This window comes from Heptranchias perlo, chromosome 36 (genome assembly GCF_035084215.1).
Source record: "Heptranchias perlo isolate sHepPer1 chromosome 36, sHepPer1.hap1, whole genome shotgun sequence".
Classification (NCBI taxonomy): Eukaryota; Metazoa; Chordata; class Chondrichthyes; order Hexanchiformes; family Hexanchidae; genus Heptranchias; species Heptranchias perlo.
The window spans coordinates 15,204,489-15,229,743 of NC_090360.1; the positions used below are offsets into that span (position 1 = coordinate 15,204,489).

The window sequence follows — 25,255 nt, forward strand, 5'->3', positions numbered from 1 at the left end:
CAGGGCTAAGGAGAAAGAGCGGGGGAGTGGGACCAATTGGATAGCTCTTTCAAAGAGGCGGCGCAGGCACGATGGGCCGAATAGCCTCTTTCTGTTCCATATGATTCTATATACCATTCAGCATCAAACTCTCTTTCCAAAGTTCTGATGAGGGGTCTAATGCTGAAATCATAACTCCTCTGTTCTCCTCACAGATGCTGACTGACCTGCTGAGCGTATCCTGCACTTTCTGATTTGTTTTCGTTTACGATTTCCAGCACCTGCAGTTTTTTTGCGTTTCTCTTTTCCTTGCCTTTCTCTTTTTCTGTCTCCCTTTTTCACTTCGCGTCCTGGCTGGGGCTTTTGGATTTTGCAAGCCTTTCTTCTTGCTTTATCTCCCAGATGGTACAACACAGCCAGATACATTGAAGGAGCTTTGCTCTGCATCTAACTGTGCCATACCTGGCCTGGGAACTTGATGGTGGGAGTTGTAATGTTGTGATTGTTTAGATGTGGAGATGCTGGTGATGGACTGGGGTGGACAAATGTAAGGAATCTTACAACACCAGGTTATAGTCCAACAATTTTATTTTAAAATCACAAGCTTTCGGAGATTATCCCCTTCGTCAGGTGAATGAGTCCACTTCACATGTCTATGTTGATTGTGTATGGAACCAGGGTCTGGGAACAAACCAGATCTTTTGTATCAAAGGAATAGTGACAATTAACACAGGAAAATGAACCACGTTAAATAAATGAAACCACCAATTGCTGCATTGTCCTATACAATATTTATCAAAAATAAATGTAGGGGGGAAATATAATGGGGCCTAAAGGCAACATTACTGTGCGCATTTTTCAGGTGTAAAACGGGCGTAACGATAACCAATTCAGCAGGGCAAAGGCCAGCGCCTTATCTGCGTGAGCATTCGAGTCACTGATAAATTGGTCGGGCCTTTTTGTTAGGTGGTCCTGAAGGCCGCCTGAAATGAACTCAGGCCTCATTTCAAGATTGAAATAATGTCTAAAACAATTCAAATCTTCCACTAGTACTTTTTATGGGGACTGGCCTGTGTTAAATTCACTGTATAGACCTGGGCCTGGTGTTTCCTCCACATTGGTACCCAGAGACACGTGCAATTGAGGCAAAAATCAAATGCGCGGCCTAAAATTTGGTGGAATTTTGGATGTGACTTACGCCCGGATGTGACTACCCCCAAATTGCCTCAGCCTTTTACGATTGTCTATCGATCCCGCCAGCCGAACACAGCTCCGCCCATAAAACTGTCCCCACCCCCAAATTACACAGCCTTATATGCGAGTTTCCTGCAAAGGCGCTTGTTCGGAGGCTCTCTTCAAATTACCACCAGATCTTCAGGCGCAGCAGGAAATAAAGTCATTTCTCTGGTGTTTTATTGTGATTTTTTTAAGCATTTAAAAGAAGAAATTATCCTCACTGAGACCTGTTCTGTATTTTCTGTTTCTTTCAATGGATTTTTATGATATCAGTATACGTCACATTCAAATTTGAAAAGCTTCCCCGAGTGCAGGTTCGTAAACATGTACATGAATGATGGTTAAATGAGTTGAAACTTTAATTTTCATACTTAAAGAAGAAATATAAGGTGTGGATTCAGCACTTCTCTTGGGCTCCGATTGTTTACACCGATTTTACGTTCGGGCGTATTCTAATGACAACTGCAGGAAATTTGAGCGTAACTTGACATCAGCAGAATGGGCACGGGAATGGGCCCATTTTTGGGTCTAACTTTCAGGTTGGTCCCCTCCCCTCACCCCCCCCCCCCCAATTTGTAATAATACTGTAACACATTTTGTGTAGGTTGATGAACACTGTTGACTTTCATTTTAAAATTCCTTTTCGATGGGATAATGCGCCAAAGAAACTGCAAACTCTGCAGTTTGTCAACATGGGCTGCTTTTAGAAGAAAAACGAAAGCCAGCTTTCTCATAAACTTCAAAGAATCCAAAATGATTTTTGTGAACACATGTTATTAATTATGACTTACAGCCTTCGAAACCTTGACGTTTTCGAACCTCCAGTAATATTCTTTTTGAAAACAGCATTTCTCCGCAAAGCTTTTCGAGAAAAAAAAAAATTGTTGAGTTGTGGTGAGAAGAAACATGTACTGACCAGGTCTCAAAATGGAACCAGCTGAAGCAGTTTAATGGAAACAAGTTTTGCTCCATTCAAGCTCAGATCCTGCAAGCTGCTAGAGTTTTTTTTTTCAATAGCTTAATGGAAACTCAAAGAAGCTCAGCCAAGTTTTTAACTTTACTATTGAGCTGAACAGTTTAGTGGTCTGGATTTGACAGGACCATTGCAGGCATTAATAGGCATTTTTCATAGATACATGATTTTTTTCATCGCTGTTGAGCTGATATCTTTTAAATCTTTTAGGTCTGTTTAATGGGGAAGTGTGAATTATGTAGACTAACGATTGGGCTGGGGGTAGTTAATGCAAAGAAAAACAGATTAGCCGGGAGCGAGTTCTTGCCCTCTGACACATGCGAGTGCTTTAAATGATGCCATACGTTCACACACAAGCCTTGTGTTACAGCCGACATGCTCCCAATCTTCTATTTTTAACAGTATGCACACTTCGCACTTTTCCCCTGAATGCTGGAGCTTACCGTCTGAATTTTACTGATCTTCCAACATACCCTCATTTTAATAGAGAACCCCCTCATTTCTGGACAATCAGATGCATATAACCTAAGCTCACACTCCAGTGGAGTTCTGAGGGAGCGCTGCATGGTCAGAGGTGCCGTCTTTCGGATGAGAATTAAACTGAGGCCCTGTGTGCCCTCTCAGGTGGATCCCATGACGCTATCTGAAAAAGAGCAGAGGAGTTCTCCCCGGTGTCCTGGCCAATATTTATCCCTCAACCAACATCAATAAAATAGATTATCCGATCATGATCACATTGCTGTTTGTGGGAGCTTGCTGTGCGCAAATTGGCTGCCGCGTTTCCTACATTACAACAGTGTCTACACTTCAAAAGTACTTCATTGGTTGTAAAGTGCTTTGGGACGTCCAATGGTCTTGAAAGGCCCTTTAGAAATGCAATTTCCTTCTTTCTTTTAATTTATGTAAACTTAGCTCGTTACTTAGTTTGCTGGTTTATTTTATTTTGATTGGAACAAATTAACAGTTTGTAACAGCCCAAAATTTCCCAGGACCTAAAACCACCCTACAAATCCAGCCAGTGCAGCTACAACTCACACCTTTGGTCCAGGGCTGAGTCTTCCATCTTGTTAATCTTACCTCAGGTTTGAAGACATTTCAGTGCTTTTTCAATACCACTGTCAATCTCCTCTTCCTGACAACTGCATCATTACCATTGTTCTTGCCAAGTTTTGCCATGCGGGTTTGTACCACATGGCTAGAAATAGATTTAACATTTTTAACCGGGTTTTGATGTTAAAACTGGGTTTTACTGGAAATTAAAATTGATGGTTTCCTGGAATAAAAAATGCAATCCCACTCATAGATGCATTTAAAGGGAAGCTGTATAAGTACTCGAGGGAGAAAGGAATAGAAGGATATGTTGATAGGGTGAGATGAAGCAGGGTGGGAGGGGACTCGAGTGGATGGCCTGTTTCTGTGCTGTAAATTTTGTGTGATTTGATTACAATAGACATGCAAGTACGGCACAAACTGGACTTTAAATTACACCACAAACCACACAAGCAAAATTTGAGCTATTTGTGAACTCCAGATTGCATCACGCCTCACCACTCCCTCCAACTCAACTCTTACATTACATAATATGGAACAGTTTGGTTATGCCCAGATTTAACACGATGGAAAAGTCCACCAGTGGACAAATTACCCAATAGCAAGTTACTGAGGGCCCCTGGTCATTAAGTAGATTGACAGGATAGACAGCTTACCATGGTGGCCATGATGGTGAGAGTTCTCGTGTACAAACATTGTGCCTTTAACAAAAAGGGACTGCGATACGAGAATGTGTTTGACAGCGGAAACCACACAGCCACTGGATGTGATCTATATTCATTATAAACACTTCAAAAGCTGGGTTTAGATCATTTTCTTTCTAATAATAGGAACATAGGAACATAGGAACAGGAGTAGGCCATTCAGCCCCTCGTGCTTGCTCCGTCATTTGATAAGATCATGGCTGATCTATGATCTAACTCCATATACCCACCTTTGGCCCATATCCCTTAATACCTTTGGTTGCCAAAAAGCTATCAATCTCAGATTTAAATTTAGCAATTGAGCTAGTATCAATTGCCGTTTGCGGAAGAGAGTTCCAAACTTCTACCACCCTTTGTGTGTAGAAATGTTTTCTAATCTCGCTCCTGAAAGATCTGGCTCTAATTTTTAGACTGTGCCCCCTACTCCTAGAATCCCCAACCAGCGGAAATAGTTACTCTCTATCCACCCTATCTGTTCCCCTTAATATCTTATAAACTTCGATCAGATCACCCCTTAACCTTCGAAACTCCAGAGAATGCAACCTCAAGTTGTGTAATCTCGCCTCGTAACTTAACGCTTGAAGTCCGGGTATCATTCTAGTAAACCTACGCTGCACTCCCTCCAAGGCCAATATGTCCTTCCGAAGGCTCTCTGATCTTAAGCTCAGTGCCAGTTAGGCCAGAGGGCTGATCGAGGAATGTTAATTTAGCACTAACGTGGGATAGTACGGTATGGTTTATTATATTTTTCTCTCATTCATAAGGACGGATTTGAAGTTAAGTGAGTTTTGGTTGTAATTGTTACTCTGTATGCTCACTTTCTGACTGTAGAATACAGCAGCTTAATGTTCTCTCATCTCACCAAAGATTTCACATGAGGGCACATGTGAAAGACATAACAGTCAGTTCAGATCGCAAAGGGGTGCTATTGTTATGCTTACCCTTGGGTTATGCTATCATATAATTAGATATTGGACAGTGTAGGCACACTCCTGAACATATGATGCAGAGACTGCTTATGGGAGTGACCAACACCGCTGGACCCAAGAGAACATCTAAGGCAGACACAAACTTCATAAAACACACACTATTCTCGGACTACAAGGACAGGCAGGAAACCTGTTTTAAGGAGAGCTCTGCCAATGCCACTTTTGATCTTGACCCAGGAGGTGTACAAAAGACTCCAATTATCACAACTCCCCAGTACTGCTCACCTCAAATCAGCAACTGATGGTGTGGAGGATTGTGGGATCACCGATATCCTGAACCGTTATTGTTCATCCGTTAGTACAACAATAAACTGCACGAAAATGCTTTTTCATTTACAGAGTGAGAGTTACAAAGGGTCTTTTTGAAAATGAAGATAGAATTGGACAGATTCTTTCTAAAACAGAGTGAGAATAAGACAAATCCTTTATAAAATTGAGTGAGGGTTTGGTAGGGCCTTTATAAGACAGAATGAGAGTTGGACAGACCCTTTATAAAACAGGAGTGAGAGTTGGATAGGCTCTTTATAAAACAGGAGTGAGAGTTGGATAGGCTCTTTATAAAACAGGAGTGAGAGTTGGATAGGCTCTTTATAAAACAGGAGTGAGAGTTGGATAGGCTCTTTATAAAACAGGAGTGAGAGTTGGATAGGCTCTTTATAAAACAGGAGTGAGAGTTGGACAGGCTCTTTATAAGACAGAATGAGAGTTGGACAGACCCTTTATAAAACAGGAGTGAGAGTTGGATAGGCTCTTTATAAAACAGGAGTGAGAGTTGGATAGGCTCTTTATAAAACAGGAGTGAGAGTTGGATAGGCTCTTTATAAAACAGGAGTGAGAGTTGGATAGGCTCTTTATAAAACAGGAGTGAGATTTGGATAGGCTCTTTATAAAACAGGAGTGAGATTTGGATAGGCCCTTTATAAATAGAGGGAGCATTTGATAGGCACTATACAAAACAGAATGAGAGTTTCACACACCCTTTATAAACCAATGAGAGTTGGACAGGCCCTTTATAAAGCAGAATGAATCAGCAAAACCCTTTGTTACACAAACTAAATCAGATAGAGCAGAATAAGAGTTGCACAGGCCCCTTATAAAATCTAATGAACCAGATAGACCATTTATAAAACAGTGAGTGGGACAGGCCTTTCCACTGAAAACATCTGCTAATAATTTTCATTCTATTCTTAAACGATTAGGAATGATACACTTGGCCATGTTTTGTAATGTTAAATTACTAAGGGTTAATGTACAACCTTAATTGAAAACACATTAGAGTAATGCCATACCATCTGAAACCACAAACCCCAACATCAGCAAAAAAGAACAAAGCTAACTTTTGTCCGCATTCTCTTCCTGTTTATCCAAACTTTATTTGATCATCTGCATGTACATGATTGTAGAAAACAAAATTCTATTGAGGTACAATCGCTGGATGTGATCCCCGGTCAAAATAAAAGCAGTCCATAGCTGCCTAGCAGAACCAAATCAAATATCAGCTATATATATATTTTAAAAATGGGCTCTTTTCTACCCATTTACAATGTGTATGAAGGATAGGTTAAATCCATGGTGACAATATGATGGTACATTCAATAGTATCAAATTCTCACTGCCCTTTTATGCTAATTGAAGTGACAAAAAAATACAAGTCTGACAATTTACACAATGAAGATTATTGTCAAATTGCAATCCGAATTTTAAACCCTACATATATTGTTATTTCCAAACTGTGAGCAAAAGCTTTACTGTAAATATTTGCACTTCATGTCCCCACATCCGAAACTACCATTTGAACATCTGTTGCTGTTGTAAATCAGGAACTTTGTTGTATAATTTGTGGCCGTTTCCTTGGCTAAGCGCCTTTTGGAATGAGCCCCTGAAGGACACGTCCAACCCTAGTGATTTTCAGATCCCAGCAGGCTGCCTCTCGTGAACCTAGCTTGCTGCAGGACATATTCCAAAACAGCTCAAAGAAAAAATTAGAATTGGTTCCGACACCTCATGTACTGTGGAACTTCACCGTCCTAAAGACGTAGGAGAACTTTCTCCCTCTCCAAAAATGCTCAAAGAATCCCTATAAATGCATCTGTTCGTCAACACAACAAAGTGTGAAGCTTGAGTCAAAACAAGCAACTCTTGCTCTAACAGAGCTGAGTAAATAAACTGATCAAATGACTGGATTAGAACTTTTAACTTGTTTTTAATCTTTGTCCTTGATCGCTGTATACTTATCATGCAAGACATTGAGTATCGATGTATCAACCTCTTGAAGTAGGTAATGTGAGTCTCAATGAAGCTGGTTTCTCTTAAGCTTCAAGATCCAATTGTTTTGCATGTACTGCCATTCAGAAGGAGTTCCACTTACATGCATCGTATTATTCTGAGAGCAGGTACCGCCAACTGCTTGTTCACTGGGCAGGACTATTGTTGGTGAGTTTAGGTAATGAGGCCATCAGTGTCACACCATCCACAGTCAAGTCAGAAATTCTCAACACCTACTCCCCCGTAAACCCTGTAAAAATACATTTCCCAGAACGGCCAGCTCCAGTATGTGTGAATTAATGTGAATAGAAAATGTTCCATTGCATAAAGTCATAATTTCCAATAAAATTCCAATAATGCTTAAAAATTAGAATTTCATTCAACTTTTTCCATTGTACAATTGCCAAGATTTTGCATCTGGACCAGTTCAAATGAACGCACGTTACTACAGAAATGGTGGAGAAATGAATGTAAATGTAATAGTGCAGCAGGAAACTTTCTGAGCAGGTATTTCTTCAGCCAATATATCCTTCACTGGAGGCCGTTTTGTCTTTATGGAATCCATCATCATCGATCTCCCACTCGCAGTTATTATTTCAACCTTCAACAGACCAACTGTAGACTCTGCCCCATGAATCACCAACAAACAGTTTAGCATGATTCCTGTGAGGAAAAAGCCAGAGACTTTTAACAATTTCTTAACTCATCAAGGTGAAGGATGGCAGTATAGCACAAAGTATCTCTTTTATTTTCACTTCAAGCACCAACGTGTAGGCCGGGATTTGTGTGCCCTTTATTCCAACAGTAACCCCAGAGAAACACCCTTTACTGCATCTTGGATCTCAGTTATTTTTTCATTTAGACCTTCCATTCTATACTGCCTCCACTGCGGAGCTGTTCAAAATAAGAAGCTTATTCAGGGCAGGACCATTCATTGAGAAACTGTATTGAGACAAGCAGGACTAATTCACTGAAAAAAAAATGTGACCAAGCCCTGCCAAAAACGCTGCATTTTTGAATTGCTGTAAATAACTGGCTGTACCTTCAATTCTAAACTTCAATATGCTTTGATAAGTCAAACAAATTCAAGAAACACCAATTACAGCGTTGTGAACAATCAAAGTTATACTTCACTTGGAAAAATTTAGACTCTTCCCAGCAGATTTCTAAATGGCGATAAACCTTCTCCACTAATTGTATACAGGACATGGGATGCAGAACTGACAGGAACAATGCGCAGTCCCTGAGTTGCTGTGTAATTGTGATCTCCCGTTCGGATGTGTGCCCTCTGCTGAGCATTAAAAGAACAAGCACGTTACCTGGAGATGGCCAGCGCTGTGACTGCAGGATTCCGTTTGTTTTGTTTTCCTGAAAGCGCATCGTTTCTGCTCAGCTCTCGACAAAGGACAGCGTTTCGTTCCCATCTGTAACCTGCTGTGGAGGATTATTAAAAGCCGTGGTCATTACTTCAGGGAGACGTGCCAGTCAAGTAGATGTCTTTTTAATGGCAAACAGGTAGTGCTCGCAGTAAACATCCAGGGTTAATTTCTGCCTGTCCGGTAATGTGAGGGGATGTCCCAATTTAATTAAATTTTAATCGTGATGTTCAGCGAAGCTGAGCTCTAATCAGGAATTCAGATTTGTGCATTATTAAATGCCTTCTAACTTGCAAGGTTAGGTCAGCAGTGACTCATCCTTGGTTGAATGTGCCCAACATCTCTGTGCTATCGATCTCCATGGCTAAACAAACAAAAGTAGTCAGTGAAATAATAACAGCCAGAGCAGCTATTTTCCTGTTTTGAGCTACTGGAAGGTATGCAATTATAATTTAAGCCATTATTACCCACAACAATGGGGAAATTACTACTTAATTCCCAGCCACATAACATTGCGTAAGGTATTTAAAGCCTATAATTGCCACTTATTTTCTGTTTGTTAAAGGAAATACAGGGTTTACAGACATGGTGACGCAATGAAATTGTCAGCACTCACAAAGCTATCGTGTTTGGCACCGAGTTTTCATCGGTGGATACAGATTTTAAATTTCATATTATTTATTTAGACCCATTTTTCAAGTTCTTCCCTCTGCAACATGCACCATTCACCAACCAACAGGATGACTGGACAACCCACTTCACCAGGCCTCTGCCAATGTTGCTCCTGAGGAGACTCTGTCTGGTATTCCTCCCTCCTCTGTGGAGAAGTGTCCAGTACCCCACTTGATGCCCTGAGCTGAGGGGGATGCCTGAGAGCAGGTGCTATCTGGGACATCTGGGAACTCCGCAACAATGCACTGTACCATGATCTGGTCTGCTGATAACAGATTTAAGGGAATGGGAACCGTTTAGTGCAGTGAGCACATGGTTCACGGTTTGATCCCTGGCTGATGTTGAGTTTGCTGATCTCAGCTGGGACAGCAGCGGACGATAGGCCTGTGGGCTACCGAAAGGGGGAATAAAATCAGTCAGGATTGCCACTCCTGGGACCCACTCTTCGTATTTCGACATTGAATGAGGACAAGGTCGGCTTTGACTGTGATGCCCTTTGTAGTTGAACAGTCTGCTGAAAGTCCCTATCTAAAATGGTCTCGGAGGTGAAGTATTGGAGGGCTGTTGCGGCATGTGGAAGGATACCTGAACATATATTGCTACCTTCCAGAAAGGAGGGGAGAGAGAGAAAATATTGGGGGTTAGATGTGTGTCAAACACTTCTCAATGTAGTGCTCTGTAAGTACCGGTCACTTTTGATACAACGATACTGGATGAGTGCTGGACATCATGTAGAAACATGCGAGGCAAGTCCAAGCCTTCCTAAAGCTGGTTCCAACATCGTAAATGGATGCCATTTGAGTCAGGCAGAAACAGGAATACCAAAGCAGTTCCTAGAGGTTTAATGTAGTTCTGCTGGGGCGCACAGTGTGACTATTTTCCTTATGTATCAAGAGGGCAAGGTGCAGTCATCAGGAAGGAAACTCAAGCGTAAACATTGGTAAACAAACGCAAAGAATTCAGGTCACACTTCTCCATCTGCTACGTGAATGGAGGTATAACCCACTTAAAATAGAAAGGGTTACCATCTCCATTAAAAAGGGGTCAGAGAAATATTATACGAGTGGGTCAAGTGTTCGGATCATAGGAATTGGCGAAAAAAGACCAAGGTCCATCTGGTTCGCCTCCTACCATCCTGGTCATCACATGATACAACAATAATGGAGCTGTTGACTAATCATGGCAATCAACCTCTATCAATTAGTCTACAACAGACCCAGACATGACTCGAGGAAAACCCCAGTGGTGGAGAACTTTGGGAACCACAGGTCCAGAGTCATCTGTTCCTCCCAAGCATGTTACACTTACCACATGGCATATCGCAAATTACTAATATATTGTATCCCAAAATGTTATTTTCTGAACGCAATCTATCTAATTTGCTTTTGAATGAATTAATACTAACTGCTTCCACTGTCTCCCTAGGGAGTCTGTTCCATAGATTGACCACTCGCTCACTGAAATAATGGCCCCGATATTTATCGGGAGGGAGGCCCAAAACGGCCGAAGAACCTGGCAATGCCGAGGTCCTGCCGCACTTAACGGTAGGACCTCGTTAGAATTTTTTGGATCCGTTTCCCACCTGGCAGCCGGACAAATTGACAGCCTGGCTGGCGGCTGGGAGGGAAAACCAGAAGCAGAAGGCCACAACCGCGGACCCTTGGGGACAGTCCCCGGCAATAGGTCGGACATCGCGGCCAGGATAGGGGGGTGGCGTGGTGGGGTGGAGAAGAGAGGACATCATGGCAGGGGGGAGAGAGAGGACGTCGGGGCTGGAGGGGGGAGCTCGGCGATCGGAGGGGGGGAAAAGAAAGGCCGCGATCGACAGAGGGGAGACTGACGGCTTCCTTGAGGGGCTGTGGGAATCACTCCTGATCCTCCTGGCCCTTAAGGAGCGTTGAAAAAGACACTCACCCTATGGAGCCAGCAGCCCCCGTCTCCCTTTCACTGCCCCGTTTCCCAATCCATGGGTACCATTTCGTGCATTTGACGGTTTAACCCCCCTCTCCCCCTGACCCTCTCCCGCCCATTGTGGGGGGCAGGGGTAATATCGAGGCCAATGTTTCTGCAGATTAGTTTTAAATTTACCCCCCTTCAAGCACAGGCCGTGTCCTTTGGTTCTACTGTGCTGGGGAAGGTGAGATAGCTTTTCATGATCTACATTACCAAGTTAGACCCACCATCACCAGTAACAATACCTACTCCTATATAATTGTTGTTTGCTTTGTCTCCATCAAAAGATGATTTTAGAATCGTTCTATTTACAGATGTGCTCCCAATAATCTGACAGATGCAATATGTTTTAGCTATTTGCCAGTGGGGCTCTGTGCTGTTTGTTCAATTTCCCAGCATGCTTCCGTTCAGTCACTTCTGATTTATAATTGATGGATTTTCCCACTGTGCTCTTTCAATAGACCAACTAGTGTTGCAACCTAAAATGAATATATAAATTTTTATGCTGTAATTCGCCATTTATTTTTGAAACACAATGAACTTCCTCTGTGCTGGTTGATGGGATTTAACCTCAGAGGTTAGGCTGAGGGTCAGTAAGATTTTGTTTTTTCCCGACAGCTCCTCTCTTAAAAGTGCTCATCCCTGTTGGGTTATGGTTCCATGGCATCAGCAGCCACCTGGTACCTCACTTGAGTGTGTGTGAGCCTAGATTGAGTCTAGCAGCAGGCTATTCTACTGTGGAGGACAACCCCCTCCCACCCACCACTTTCCGAGGTGGCGGGGGGGAGGGGGGGTGGCATTTAATTGTGATCAGAACTGGCTGATTTTGTTCTCCCTAACCTGGAGACAGGGAGGCCATTGTAGCTCCCAACTGAGATCAGCATAGACCAGGAATTGAACCTGGCATCTTCTGGTCCAAATGTGTTCTTTGTCCCCAATTACAAAATGGAAAGTTGGAGCTGATTGAGGTTCCTACTGATGATCTGCAGGAATAGTGACGGCTAAACTGAAATTCACAGGTTCAATGACAAGCCCTTTATTCATTCCACTTTATTTAATTGTTATTTAGATTTTCCCTTTGATAGGTCCTCACTCCTGATTCCCATCTCGCTACATGTCCTTGTTCATCTGGAAAGCTGGGATGGCCTGATCAGGAGAACTGCTTTAGTGAGGACTGCGGGTCCCAGACAGACTGCACTGCTCCCTCTGATTCATTCAATGCTCTTTCCCATTAATCAGTCATGGATGAGACTCAAACTTGACACTTACTTCTGAATCCCACTGCTACTATTAACAAGGTTTCTTCAATCCACATAAGCAATTGGACATATTACATGTCGTCTCCATAAATACATTTTACAGTTTACTTAAAGAACAACCTCCAAAGGAGGAAATGCTGGCTGCAATATTTCTCTTTGTAGCATACATTTCCCAGGTGCTGCCAAGCGGAAATGGGGCGGGGACCTGATCTGCCAAGTGTCTTCCCCCTTTACGCTATCCCAGGATTTTCAGGGCTTCTCTAGATGGCGAGAGGAGGACCTGCCCCTGTGGTAGGTGTAGGCCCAGCACTGAAATGTTAATGAGGCTGGTGGGGAGGTTCTTGGCCCTCCTGCCTCATTTTCCTTCCAGTGCCACCTATGGGTGCCCACTTCCCGTGGCAGCCCAGGAAGTTGGTGCTGCGCCTTGCCCTAGGACACCCCTCAGAATGGAGGGTTCGGCAAAAACAGCAACAATAACTAGCATTTCTGCAGCGCTTTTAACGTAGGAAAACCTCCTGAGGCGCTTCACAGGAGTGCAATCAGACATAAATTGGCACAGAGCCAAAGGAGACATTAGGACTGGTGCTCAAATGCTTGGTCAAAGAGGTAGGTTTTAAGCAGCATCTTAAAGGAGGAGAGAGAGGTGGTGAGGCGAAGAAGTTTCGGGAGGGAATTCCAGAGCTTAGGGTCTAGACGGCTGAAGGCACGGTCGCCAATGGTGGGGCGAAGGAAGTGGGAAAGGGCAAGAAGAACCCTATAGGTAAGATTGCGGTTACCATTTTCGGGAACCCAGAAGATCTTTGGGCCTTGGGGCTTCGGACTTTGCTCTCCAACAGGAGACCCTAAGGCCAGCAGCTCGGCCTGCAACTGTGCTCGTGGTTCCGCCCGCAATTCCTGGCATTAGGCACTGCAGAGGCCGAGCCTGTGTCAGAGGTCAACCAGGCCTCGCTAATGGCTCTGTCCACCATATTTAGACACAAAGCAGGCAAAGGGGGAGGGGCAATATCAGGGCAAGAAACAATTTCCATCAGAATTTAATTTTATATCTATATATGGTATGACAAAAAAAAATCCTACTTGAAGCTTTGATTATTGCATCAGAAAAGTTTAAATCAACATTTTTCAAATTCAACTACGTGATAGACAGCATTAAACAGTTAGAAAAAGCAGCTTTCAACATCTTTATTCAGAAAGCTGCAGAGAACACTCAGTACTTGAAGGACAAAAGCAGTCTGTGATATGGAAGTGTTGCCATGCAAACCATTGAGTTGTCTGCAAGCATTCCACTCCTGAGCACTTGCGTTAACTAGGGAGACGCTCTGTGGAGGAAGAGCTACTTGATACGTTCTGGTTATTATGCCTCTGTGGGGCTAATAAAGCATGCACTACTTAAATATTACCATTCTTTTCTGAAGCAGGCACCATGTGCTGAGGTGAGGCTGGTCGTCCATCATTCTTGGTGACTTGCACTTTTGTATACTCTGTCTTCCATAGCTGTAAGTAGAAAATAGACCAGAGTTTTATAAAATTTCACCTCATGATTTGCAAGAAAAAACAAACAACTCCGCACTAGATAAACACAAAAGAAACAAGCGAACTGCTTGGCCTGAATGGCACTTTTGAGCTGTTATGCAGCATACCTTTCTTGCAGAGAAATCTAATTTGGATGAGCTCTGTAAACTTGAGCTCATCCAAAACTCTGCTGCCCCTATCCTAACTCGCACCAAGTCCCGATCACCCATCACCGCTGTGCTCACTGACCAGCATTGGCTCCCAGTCCGGCAACGCCTCGATTTTAAAATTCTCATCCTTGTTTTCAAATTCCTCCATGGTCTTGCCCCACCCTATCGCTGTAATCTCCTCCAGCCCTACAACCCTCCGAGATCTCTGCACTCCTCCAATCCTGGCCTCTTGCGCTTCCCCATCTGTCATCACTCCACCATTGGCGGCCGTGTCTTCAGCTGCCTAGGCCCTAAGCTCTGGAATTCCCTCCCTAAACCTCTCCGACTCTCTATCTCTCTCTTCTCTTGTAAGACGCTTCTTAAAATCTTCCTCTTTGACCAAGCTTTTGGTCACCTGTCCTAATATTTCCTTATGTGGCTCGGTGTCAAATTTTGTTTGATAACATCCCTGGGACATTTTACGACATTAAAGGCGCTATATAAATGCAAGTTGTTGTTGTTGGCCCATGAATGAACCAAGGTCGAAGAGAAGAGAGGAGATGAGCTGAATTATAAAGCAGGGACACCATTCTTGGGTTTTAAAAGCCTGAGGATTTTGGAAGAAAAGACTGAGGGAGGGAAGCAGTTCCATGGTTCTTGAGATCTACAGAAAGACATGGGGACAATGCAATAAATCATCATTTTAAGACAGAGAGGATGAAGAGGAGAGGAAAAATGTATATCATAAGTCTCGTCTTCAACACCTGCGACTGAAGGAATGTGCCTGTCAACTTAATCTCTGTCACCCGTTCAATGAGGAGCTCGACACTGGGGTAAAATTCCAGATGGGCACAATCAGAATGGAAAATTCAGAGATGTTACACAAAGAAATGTAAACTGTCCAAGTCAGCTGTTTAACTCTTCAATGCGTGGACATTTTTAAATACTTAGTGCTTACATAAACTGGAATAAAGCAATTGCAAGGAAGTCTAATAAAACATGTACTTCGGGTTATGCTGTGTTCTCAGGGAAAGGTAAAACAATTCCAAATATTGCTCATTAAGGGATCATAAGAAATGAAATCCATTACCTATTTGTCAAACATACCAGCAACATAAAAGGTTTCAAGTATTGTTCTTATCATTTAAATTTTACAAATGAGGAAGATAAATGCAATATAGAAAGATAGCTATGGGCTGTATATGGTTCCCACAGTGTCTCTCCGATGTAAACGATCCTGTTTTAGAAAAAGGGAATATGTTGTAAATGGATATAGAAAGCCGCAGGGGGAAAGGTAACTAATGCAGCAGTTGTTTGCATTGTGCAGCTGGACTGCAAAACATAGTGCCGAGGGTGAAATAAGCCAAAGGCCTGCACACTGATTATAATCTCATTTTCTCCTGTGATGTTCTTTGCTAAAAGTAATAGCTTCCCTCCTGCCCTAAAGGCACTGGCTCATACTGGTTCCATGGGTGCTGGCATGGACCTCTGCTTCCTTGCGTCCAGGTGTCGCTGAATGTCAGTCAGGAGTGAGAACCTTGGCTGATTTTCCATCCCCCCATTTCCCCAACCCCGTCCCCATCCCATCCCCCGTCCCGTCCCGCCCATGTCCAACTGCTGCCCTGGTTCGGCACAGACTAGGGATGGACCCTGGGGCCTTGCTGGTCCGTATGGATCAGTACCACACTAAGGGCTGCATTAACCCGATGCTGAGTTTTGTGTGACGGGGCACAGATCGGGAATTTAGGACTGGGGGTCAGGCACCCGATTTGCGACCTGCATGATTTTCATCCACTTTTGTGAAATCAGCAGTTTCTGGACAATTAGTGTTGCAATGTAGGGAATTGCAGCAGCCAATTTCCACAAACAGAAGTGAGATAAAAATCTGTACAATCTGTTTTAGTGGTTTTGGTTGAGGTATAGATATTGGCCAGAACACCAGGAGAACTCCAAGGCTACCATGGGATCTTTTACATCCACCCGAGAGGGCAGTTTAACATCTCATCCAAAAGACAGCACCTCCGACAGTGCAGCACTCCCTCAATACAGCGCTGGAGGGTCAGTCTGGATTATATACTCAAGTCTCCATAGTGGGACTTGAACCCACAACCTTCTGACTAAAAAGCAAACGTGCTACCAACTGAGCCACAGCTGACATTGGTGCAAATAGCAAATGATTAGCACCCTTGAGTTAATCTGAACATTATGCACTTCAATCCAACAATTACAATTGGTGATTAGTGAAGCAACACTCAACATTGTTGTACGACATTCCTTTGTTCATTATTTTAGTCGAGGCATTAACAAAATAAACAGTGCAATTGCATTAAAATAGCAGAGGAATATCATAAAAAGACATTAATAAGAACGACAGCCCTCAGGCTATCACCTTTTTCCTTCCATTTGCTGATGTTTAAGGCTCGTTCCAAAGGCTGTTCAGCACAGGCCGGATCTCTCAGAAGCTTTCATCCTGTCCCAGACCATTAGGGTAGGATTCTGCACTTCAGCATTCCTGACTAACATTACGAGTGCTTATTTTGAAATTCTGCACACCCGGGCCTTGATTTTCCGACCACGGCAATTGTAATAGTCACCAATAAATCCAATCAGTCACTAGTAAATCCAATAAGGAATTCAGGAGAAACTTCTTTACCAGAGAGTGGTGATAATGTGGAACACGCTGTCACATGGAGTGGTTGAGGCGAATAGCACAGATGCATTTAAGGGGAAGCTACATAAACACATGAGGGAGAAAGGAAGAGGAGGTTATGCTGATAGGGTGAGATGAAGAAGAGTGAGAGGAGGCTCATGTAAACACTGGCGTGGACCAAATGGTTTCTGTGCTGTAAATTCCATGTAATTCTATGTAAATTAAACAGGTCATTTCTTTTGAAAAGCAGTTCACAAACTGCCAGCCTTTACCTGCTGCTGGCTATTGGTGACACTTACTCGTAAAACGCCGTCAGCACATCCTGTTACAACAACATTACGAGAGTCCCATTCATGCACTTCTGTGAAACAGCAACACAGAATCTCATCCGTCGGCTCTGAGGATGTGTTAATACTTGTGATGGCTTGCCCGTTGATAGTCCACAGGTACAGGTGTGTTCCTGCACAGGAGACGATGTCGCCCTGAAATAATAAAGCAGTGAATGGTGAGCTCACTAAATACCACTGGACTGTACGTCCAGATCTACAGTGTGTTAGGGTGCAGGAGCAATCTTGGCTTCCAGTTTCCTGCCCTTCCCTCCTGAAGGTGTGACTCTTGTTGCAGTACAGCTCCATGGGTTTGGTACTCCTCCCAGACTCCAGCGTTCTGCCAATATCTCGGCCAAGTGGTACTTGCAGTTTTGAAATTTGCAATTGACCCCCAGCCTCAACAGCTTTTTGGGGGGAGAGAGTTCCAGATTTCCACCACCCTTTGTGTGAAGAAGTGCTTCCTGACATCATCCCTGAACGGCCTAGCTCTAATTTTAAGGTTATGCCCCCTTGTTCTGGACTCCCCCACCAGAGGAAATAGTTTCTCTCTCTCTCTCTACCCTATCAAATCCTTTAATTGTCTTAAACACCTCAATTAAAATCACCCCTAAATCTTCTATACTCAAGGGAGTACAAGCCCAGTCTATGCAACCTCATAATTTAACCCGGGCAGCCCTTAAAAATGCTGCCCACTGATTTAAACTGCATTTGAACTGGCGGAACGACCAAGCTGTTTGCTTATTCATGACAAAGATCTTATAACTCACGTGCACTGATACTGCTAGTGAAGGTGGGTCTTTGATGTGAATTAAATAATATTCCTGCTGCTGTAATATGGCTAAAAGTACAGCATAATCACACATCAGATGGGATCAGTTCAGATCATTCCAACTACATTTTCCACCACAATGCAGGGGGGCTGGGGGATCTTCAGAGTCCCCAAAGTGTTGATCTTATGCATGCGATAAACCGAAGCTTTGGGCACAACACTGAAGATGAGTACAATCCAAAGAGCAAAAGAAAGAATAACTTTCTTCTAAATATAAGATAGTCACTAATTAATCCAATAGGGAATTCAGGAGAAACTTCCTTACCCAGAGAGTGGTAAAAATTTGAGACTTGCTATCACAAGGAGTAGTTGAGCTGAATATCATAGATGCATTTAAGGGGAAGCTAGAAATGCAGATGAAGGAGAAAGGAATAGATGAAGAGGAGTGGGAGAAGGCTCGTGTGGAGCATAAACGCCGGCATAGACCAATTGGGCCGAATGGCCTGTTTCTGTGCTGTAGACTCGATGTAACTCTTTGTAATCCTATGTAATAAGGTGTGCAATGAGAAAAGTCTGACACAAGATTTTATCCTGCAAAAATTCTGATGGATAATAAAGGTTTCAATATGCCTATTGCAGTTTCATCACGTAAAACTGTATCTGAAACCGACTGCAAGTGGAGTGATGCCAATCCCAGATTTGATGGGAGAGTTTGGCAGCCATGCCATTTGTCCTCATTTTTGCATGAATGGTGTTTTTGATAGAATCGAAAAACTGTAAAAGAATGGCAGACTGCTGTAGTCTAAGCCCCTTCCCTTTTCCTTTTTATTGAGACTTTTGAAATGTTTTCTGTTTCTATGCTAAACAACTTTCTTGCTTGTTAACTGTAAATTCTTGACAAAGACAGTGTCCTGGCACTAACAGGGTCTCTGTGGTCATTGGCCCCCGGATTAGAAATCTTAGATTTTGGTCTTTGTTTCGGTCCTCTCGAAACTCATAAGCAGCCAATGTGGGACTAGGGCAGATAAGCCCATAATGTGAGACAAATAGCTGGAGTGTCTACTCAATAACCACAAGATGGAATAACTGCCCACAATACCAGATACAATTACAATGAGGTAACTATGATGAGGGACAGATGCTGTCCATGACGTGGATGGTTTGTACTGTTGACTCTAATTTTAAAGATACATGACCCCGGTGTCAGCTGTGGTTCAGTTGGTATCACGCTCGCTTCTGAAGGTTGTGGGTTCAAGTCCCACTCCAAAGACTTGAGCTCATCACCCAGGTTGACCCTCCAGCGCTATACTGAATGAGTGCTGCACTGTCGGAGGTGCTGTCTTTTGGATGAGATGTTAAATCAAGGCCCCGTTTGCCCTCTCAGGTGGACGTAAAAGATCCCATGGCACTATTCGAAGAAGAGCAGGGGAGTTTATCCACGGTGTCCTGACTAATATTTATCCCTCAACCAACATCACTAAACAACAGATGATCTGGTCATTCAATTCATTGCTGTTTCTGGGATCTTACTGTGCACAAATTGGCTGCTGTGTTTCCTACATTACAACAGTGACTATACTTCAAAAAGTACTTCATTAGCTGTAAAGTGCTTTGGGACGTCCTGAGGTCATGAAAGCAAGTCTTTGTTTTTTTAGTATCCTTTGTAATAATGAACAACCAACTAACGTATTGAATCAGCATCTGCAGAGACCCTGTCTGTCTTACCCCATTATACCCCAAAGGACAGCCACCACTATCAGGACTCCTTGGAGACAGAGGTGGCATCACTGACAGGAAATTGCTGTCTGCAACCAGGAGCAACTCCATTGATTGCAACAGGTGCCATCCACTTTGGACCTCTTTGCGAGACTGATCCTGACTGTCTGACACCAGGAAAGCAAACAACCGTTTGTATATGCACAGCATATGTTTATGAATATACATTAGTAAATCTCTCACAATGTAGGACTCCCTCAGTACTGCACTGAAGTGTCAGCCTAAATTCTATGCTTCAATCCGAGAGCTACGACCTTACTAAGTCAGAGGCAAGACTACTACCATTAAGCCAAGCTGTTTTCCAGTCTATTTTACATAGATGGGACCTAATGCAAACTTATTAGTAACTATAATAATGTCTTCCTATATCGTTGCTGGGTCAATATCCTAAAATTCCCTACCCAACACCATTGTGCGAGCACCATCACCACAAGGACTGCATTAGTTCAAGGAGAAGACCCCTCACATGGGGCAGCTAGGGATGGGCAATAAAGCAGAAAGTGTCACCCACATCTCATCAACAAATGTATATTAAAAAAGACCTAGTCTGACTCTGACTGGTGTGAGTTTGAAAAGCAACACTATCATTTATTAACTGTATTGCAAAGTCTCAACACCTCCAGAGCAACGTAACAACTACACTTTTTAAGATACAGAATTTCATTTGTACAGGATTAGTACTTTCAGCTTTATTTCTGTTGATTTTGATAACATTTTACAATACTCACAGACAAAATCTATTTTTTAAGTAACAACATTAAATGGTGGAATATATAGAGGCTGTGTTCTGAGACATTCAAGGTTTGAGGGACACTCCAAGTTGACTAACCTGCCGTTCAGTCAAATACCAACGATTTCCTACCCATGAGCACACTCAAAGACAAAATGGCTGACAGAGGACAGGGACTGAAAAGATTGTCTTGCTTTAATTTTTTTTTAAAAGGGCGACAGCTCACTCTGACATGTGGGGGATGGGGCAATGAGATCGTGCATGGCTGAAAATATTGGGATCAAAGGCCCAGTTGGAGGTTCTGAGGTTTGGGAATGGAGGAGCAGCCAAACCCGAAGTCCTTGGGAGAAGAAAGGCCCATCTGAGGGAAAGTTGCTTTGGATATCGGGAGACAGGATGGCCGAGATTATTGATAAGTTTTGTGATTTTTTTTGTTCTTCTTACCAGTTGAATTTTTAACACTATAATTTAGGGAGATATAATGGAGTAAGAAGGCAACTAGATTAGCCAGGTGGAGCTGTAATGATGAACACTGGCTGGAATATAAAAGCCCTCCGTTGTCATTTACTTTCTCATGGCTAGAGACAGCTGGCCACCTTGTTGGATGTTTTGAACTGAAATACATTAGCTCATTGAAAGTGATGAGATTGATAGGTTTTTGTTAGGCAAAGGGTATTAAGAGTTACGGAACCATGGCAGCTAGATGGAGTTAAGATACAGATCAGCCATGATCTAATTGAATGGCGGAACAGGCTCGAGGGGCTGAATGGTCTACTTCCATTTCTGTGTTCTTATGTTTGTGCCAGCTGTCGGAGGCTGGGGCAAGGTAACAGGTGCGTGCCTCTTGGTCTGCGCATGTAACGCTCTGCCTTCCCCATGTCCATGGTGGCAAGAGTAGGCACTGAGAACGTGTCCCTGCCATCGTGAAGAGAGATATGGGGGGGGGGGGCGGGGAGGGTGAATTCCCTCAGTTCTCCCACTTCGCCACCGTAACTTGTGCGTAAGTTTGACGGGAGCCTGTTTACGTGTAAGGTTTCCGTAGGAGAAGTGGCACTGAAATTCATCCCATGACGTTGCACCTCCCTCCCCCACCTCCTCATCCAGTAAAAGATTCAGGTCGTTAAAGTTAATCAGCCATCTTACAACTGATCGGCTGACAGAATTAAAATCACTGGTATCACAACCATGATTTTAATGTTTTACATTTTGAATTTGCTGATTTTAGATCACCCAATTTTTATGACACTTGAACGAATCAAACACAGAACCAATTTCCGTTGGCTGACTTATGAATCCGCCAATCCTGGGTGAAACGCAACTAAAATAAGATCATCCCATTAATCCTTAGTGAAATAACAAAAGCAAGGCCATTCCCATCTCTGACACTACAAACAGGGTAATAAACTTTAGGCAGCTCTAAATATTTTTAAATTGCAAAAGATTATACTCTCCACAATATCATAAATTTTTATTACAGTATAATTTGCAGTCGAGGATATTACTCAGCTTTAAATGGCTCCTGTGGCAATAAAACATCATAAGAACAAGACAACCACACTCTGCTCACAACAGGAGAGGAAAAAAATCTCTAAACAGTTTAACGTTATCACAAGTAGTACTTGCAGCAATATTATTCCGTGTAATAACATATATCACGCAAACAGCCAGCCCCGCTACTTCCCCCATTGTGTAGCTCTTCAGGTGTTGCCAAACATCATCGTTAGCTCTCAACCTCAATGCCCTCTCTACTGCACTCCCAATCTGCTACATCCTTCTACCGGCCGTTAGACCTCTCATCCCCAGCCTCGACTCCCATAAATTCCCAACACTCCACCTCCACTGCATCACGGTTCCAACCACGTCACTGCACTCAGTGGACAAGTCCGCTTGTTTCCTTGGTGGCAGATTAGGCCACTTTAATGTCCTTCACGGCAGTGAATGCTTCAGATCGTAGCCTGTGTATATTCATACGTGTAGCCACCATTTGATTCTGTGCAACTTTCGGAACTCTTAACATTGTAATCGCCTAAAGTCTTGATTCTTTTAGGAACAACCTCATTGTCTATTCAAATAAAGTCTATCTAAATAATTCAAAATTATGCGTAGGGCACGGATCTGGCTCCCAGTGAGCCAACATGTATCGGCCCATTTTATACGCCACTGCTGGTGTCAGTTTGATGCCTAAGAAGATGCCTCAACCAGGAGTGGAGCGTTAAAAGCCGCAGTGGGTATAACAGAAGATTTTGGTCAGCGTTACACAGCTTAGTTTTGAGCCTTGTCTATCTCGCAATCGGGTAATGGTGTAAAAGTTAACAGCGTTCTGTTTTGAGGATGCCAGGATGAAACACAAAGGGCAAATTCACCGACCTCACCATCCCCTGTGGGGAAGCCACGCTCAAAGGGAGCTCCAGTAGGAAACATAGAAAATAGGAGCAAGAGTAGGCCATTCGGCCCTTCGAGCCTGCTCCACCATTCAAAATGATCATGGCTGATCGTCTAACTCAGTACCCTGTTCTCGCTTTTTCCCCATATCCCTTGAGAATTAAGAAATATATCTATCTCCTTCTTGAATACATCTAATGGCTTGGCCTCCACTGCCTTCTGTAGTAGAGAATTCCACAGGTTCACCACCCTCTGAGTGAAGAAATTTCTCCTCATCTCGGTTCTAAATGGCATACCCCGTATCCTGAGACTGTGACCCCTGGTTCTGGACTCCCCAGCCATCTAGAACATCCTCCCTGCATCTAGTCTGTCTAGTCCTGTTAGAATTTTATATGTTTCGATGAGATCATCTCTCATTCTTCTAAACTCTAGTGAATATAGGCCTAGTTGACCCAATCTCTCCTCATACGTCAGTCCTGCCATCCCAGGAATCAGTATGGTAAACCTTTGTTGCACTCCCTCCAATGGCAAGGACATCCTTCCTCAGATAAGGAGACCAAAACTGCTCACAATACTCCAGATGTGGTCTCACCAAGGCCCTGTAAGACACCCCTGTTCCTGTACTCAAATCGTCTTGCAATGAACGCCAACATACCATTCCCCTTCCTAACTGCTTACTGCACCTGAATGGAGATAGGATAGGGTGAAGACACCCTATAAATACACTGAAGGAGAACCATCATCAGACAAGGGAAGTGATGGGATCCATTCTCATCTTCCTGAAAAGGAATAATTCCTCAAAACTGGTCGTATGTGCATGTAAAAAAACAAATCACGCACATTGTGCATACCCACACGTGTGCACACCCACACGCGTGCACATCCGCACACATGATGAGCATATGAAAACAAAGAAATATCAACATTATAACAAACAGCATTGAGTTAATTTTGTGAGACTGAAGGGTAATATTTGTTCTTACTCTTGATTTAGACTGAGGCTGCCAAGTTGCAGGCCACTTGCACAGTGCTACTTGGCAACTTTGTTCCAATTCGAGAGATAAAAACAGTCATCAAGCAAAACCCCAGGGCGAAAGCAGTGACCTCCCAGTGATCGCAGATACTTGTCATTTCTGTTGCTATTTGTTTGGTGTGGGCAGTGGTGTACGTTGGACTAAGCTCTGGTAAAGGTGATTTACAATAGCGACAAGTGATTTATAACAATATTTGCATTTATTGTCCCACCTTACCAAAGCATCTTTGAAATGCAGTAACTTGTGTTATTCTAAGGCAGCACTGTTCCACCAACAGCAATAAAATCAACCTGTTTTTTTTTGTTGGTTTAGGGTGAAGGAGGAATATTGGCCAAGAAACTGGGAGAATTGCACCACGGGAACCTTCACATCTGAAGAGGCAGACGGCTGTTCAGTCTAACATCTCATTCCAGGGACAGCATCTCCAACAATGTAGCACATTGTCCTGGACTGCAGTTTCAACGGAGATTGTGACCGTTAAACGCCCAGTATGGAGCTAGCAACCTCCTGGCCTAGAAGGACAGTGCTAACCCACTGCGCTGACCAATTCATTCCCTCTCTCCCCTCATCTTTGAAAGGTTGTGAATTACACTGATATAGCCTCCAATATCAAGTGGTAATTTCTCATGTGAGAGTCTAGGCTGAGTGTAGGAAACGTTCGGAGAAATTAACACCAAACCCGATTCTCTCCTCACTTGTGCGCTTTCCACTAGGAGCAACTGGATATTTATCAAGTGTGAGAACCCTGGTTGATTAACCCCCTTTTCTGGCCGAGTGGCGCTGAGGCCAATTCCAGTTTCCCACAACAACCTGAGCTGAGATCAGCTAACTCTGCATCGATCAAACCTGGCAGCTTCCTGGTATACAAGACTCAGCATCGCAGTTCTTCCAAATGGCTCTGCACGTTTACCCAGTCGATAAGCACTTCATACAGACCAGGAAAATCCCAGGTTCAATCCCCAATCTTTCCCTGAGTGAGCCAATCGCAGCTGGGTCTGAGTAGGGACATTAGAACTGATCTCAGAAAGCCCTGGGGTCCAGATGGGAGAAATCAGCAGGGTTCTTGCTCCTGATGGCTACCCACTGACCCCTGCTGCAAGCAGACATATGTGGAGCTTAAGTGAGGCCAGGATCAGGCTCGGCTCTGATGCGCTGTGGTCAATACAGCCTGCCGACACTAAACGCTAAGGATTAGGTCAGAATACCGGCCACTTCTGCGAGGTTCCGTAAGGTGCCTGTGGACATGTACTCCAACAGGCGGTCAGTGCCTTCTGCAGAGATGGAGAAGGACTTTGGAGCATTTCCTTACCATAAAGACGCTATATTAATGCAAGTTATTGTTGTTGAGAGAAACGTTGGTGAGAAGGTGTTAAAAAAGACTTACAAGGATGATACCAGAACTGAGAGGATATACTTATCGGGAAAGGCTAGGGCTCTTTTTTCTAGAAAAGAGAAGGCTGAGAGGTGA

General features: G+C 43.4%; 1 protein-coding gene across 1 annotated transcript in view; it reads right to left on the reverse strand.

The window, feature by feature from the left end:
- Positions 1-6,279: 6,279 nt before the first annotated feature.
- The window catches only part of wdfy4 (WDFY family member 4), a 225,644-nt gene continuing 206,668 nt past the window's right edge, over positions 6,280-25,255 (reverse strand). Inside the window, exons 60-63 of the mRNA XM_067972622.1 lie at positions 17,067-17,249; positions 13,857-13,950; positions 8,516-8,627; positions 6,280-7,859 (exon numbers count right to left, since the gene is read on the reverse strand). Of these exons, the coding sequence (XP_067828723.1) occupies positions 7,793-7,859; positions 8,516-8,627; positions 13,857-13,950; positions 17,067-17,249 (456 nt within the window). The 3' untranslated portion in view covers positions 6,280-7,792. The remainder of the gene's footprint in view (positions 7,860-8,515; positions 8,628-13,856; positions 13,951-17,066; positions 17,250-25,255) is intronic.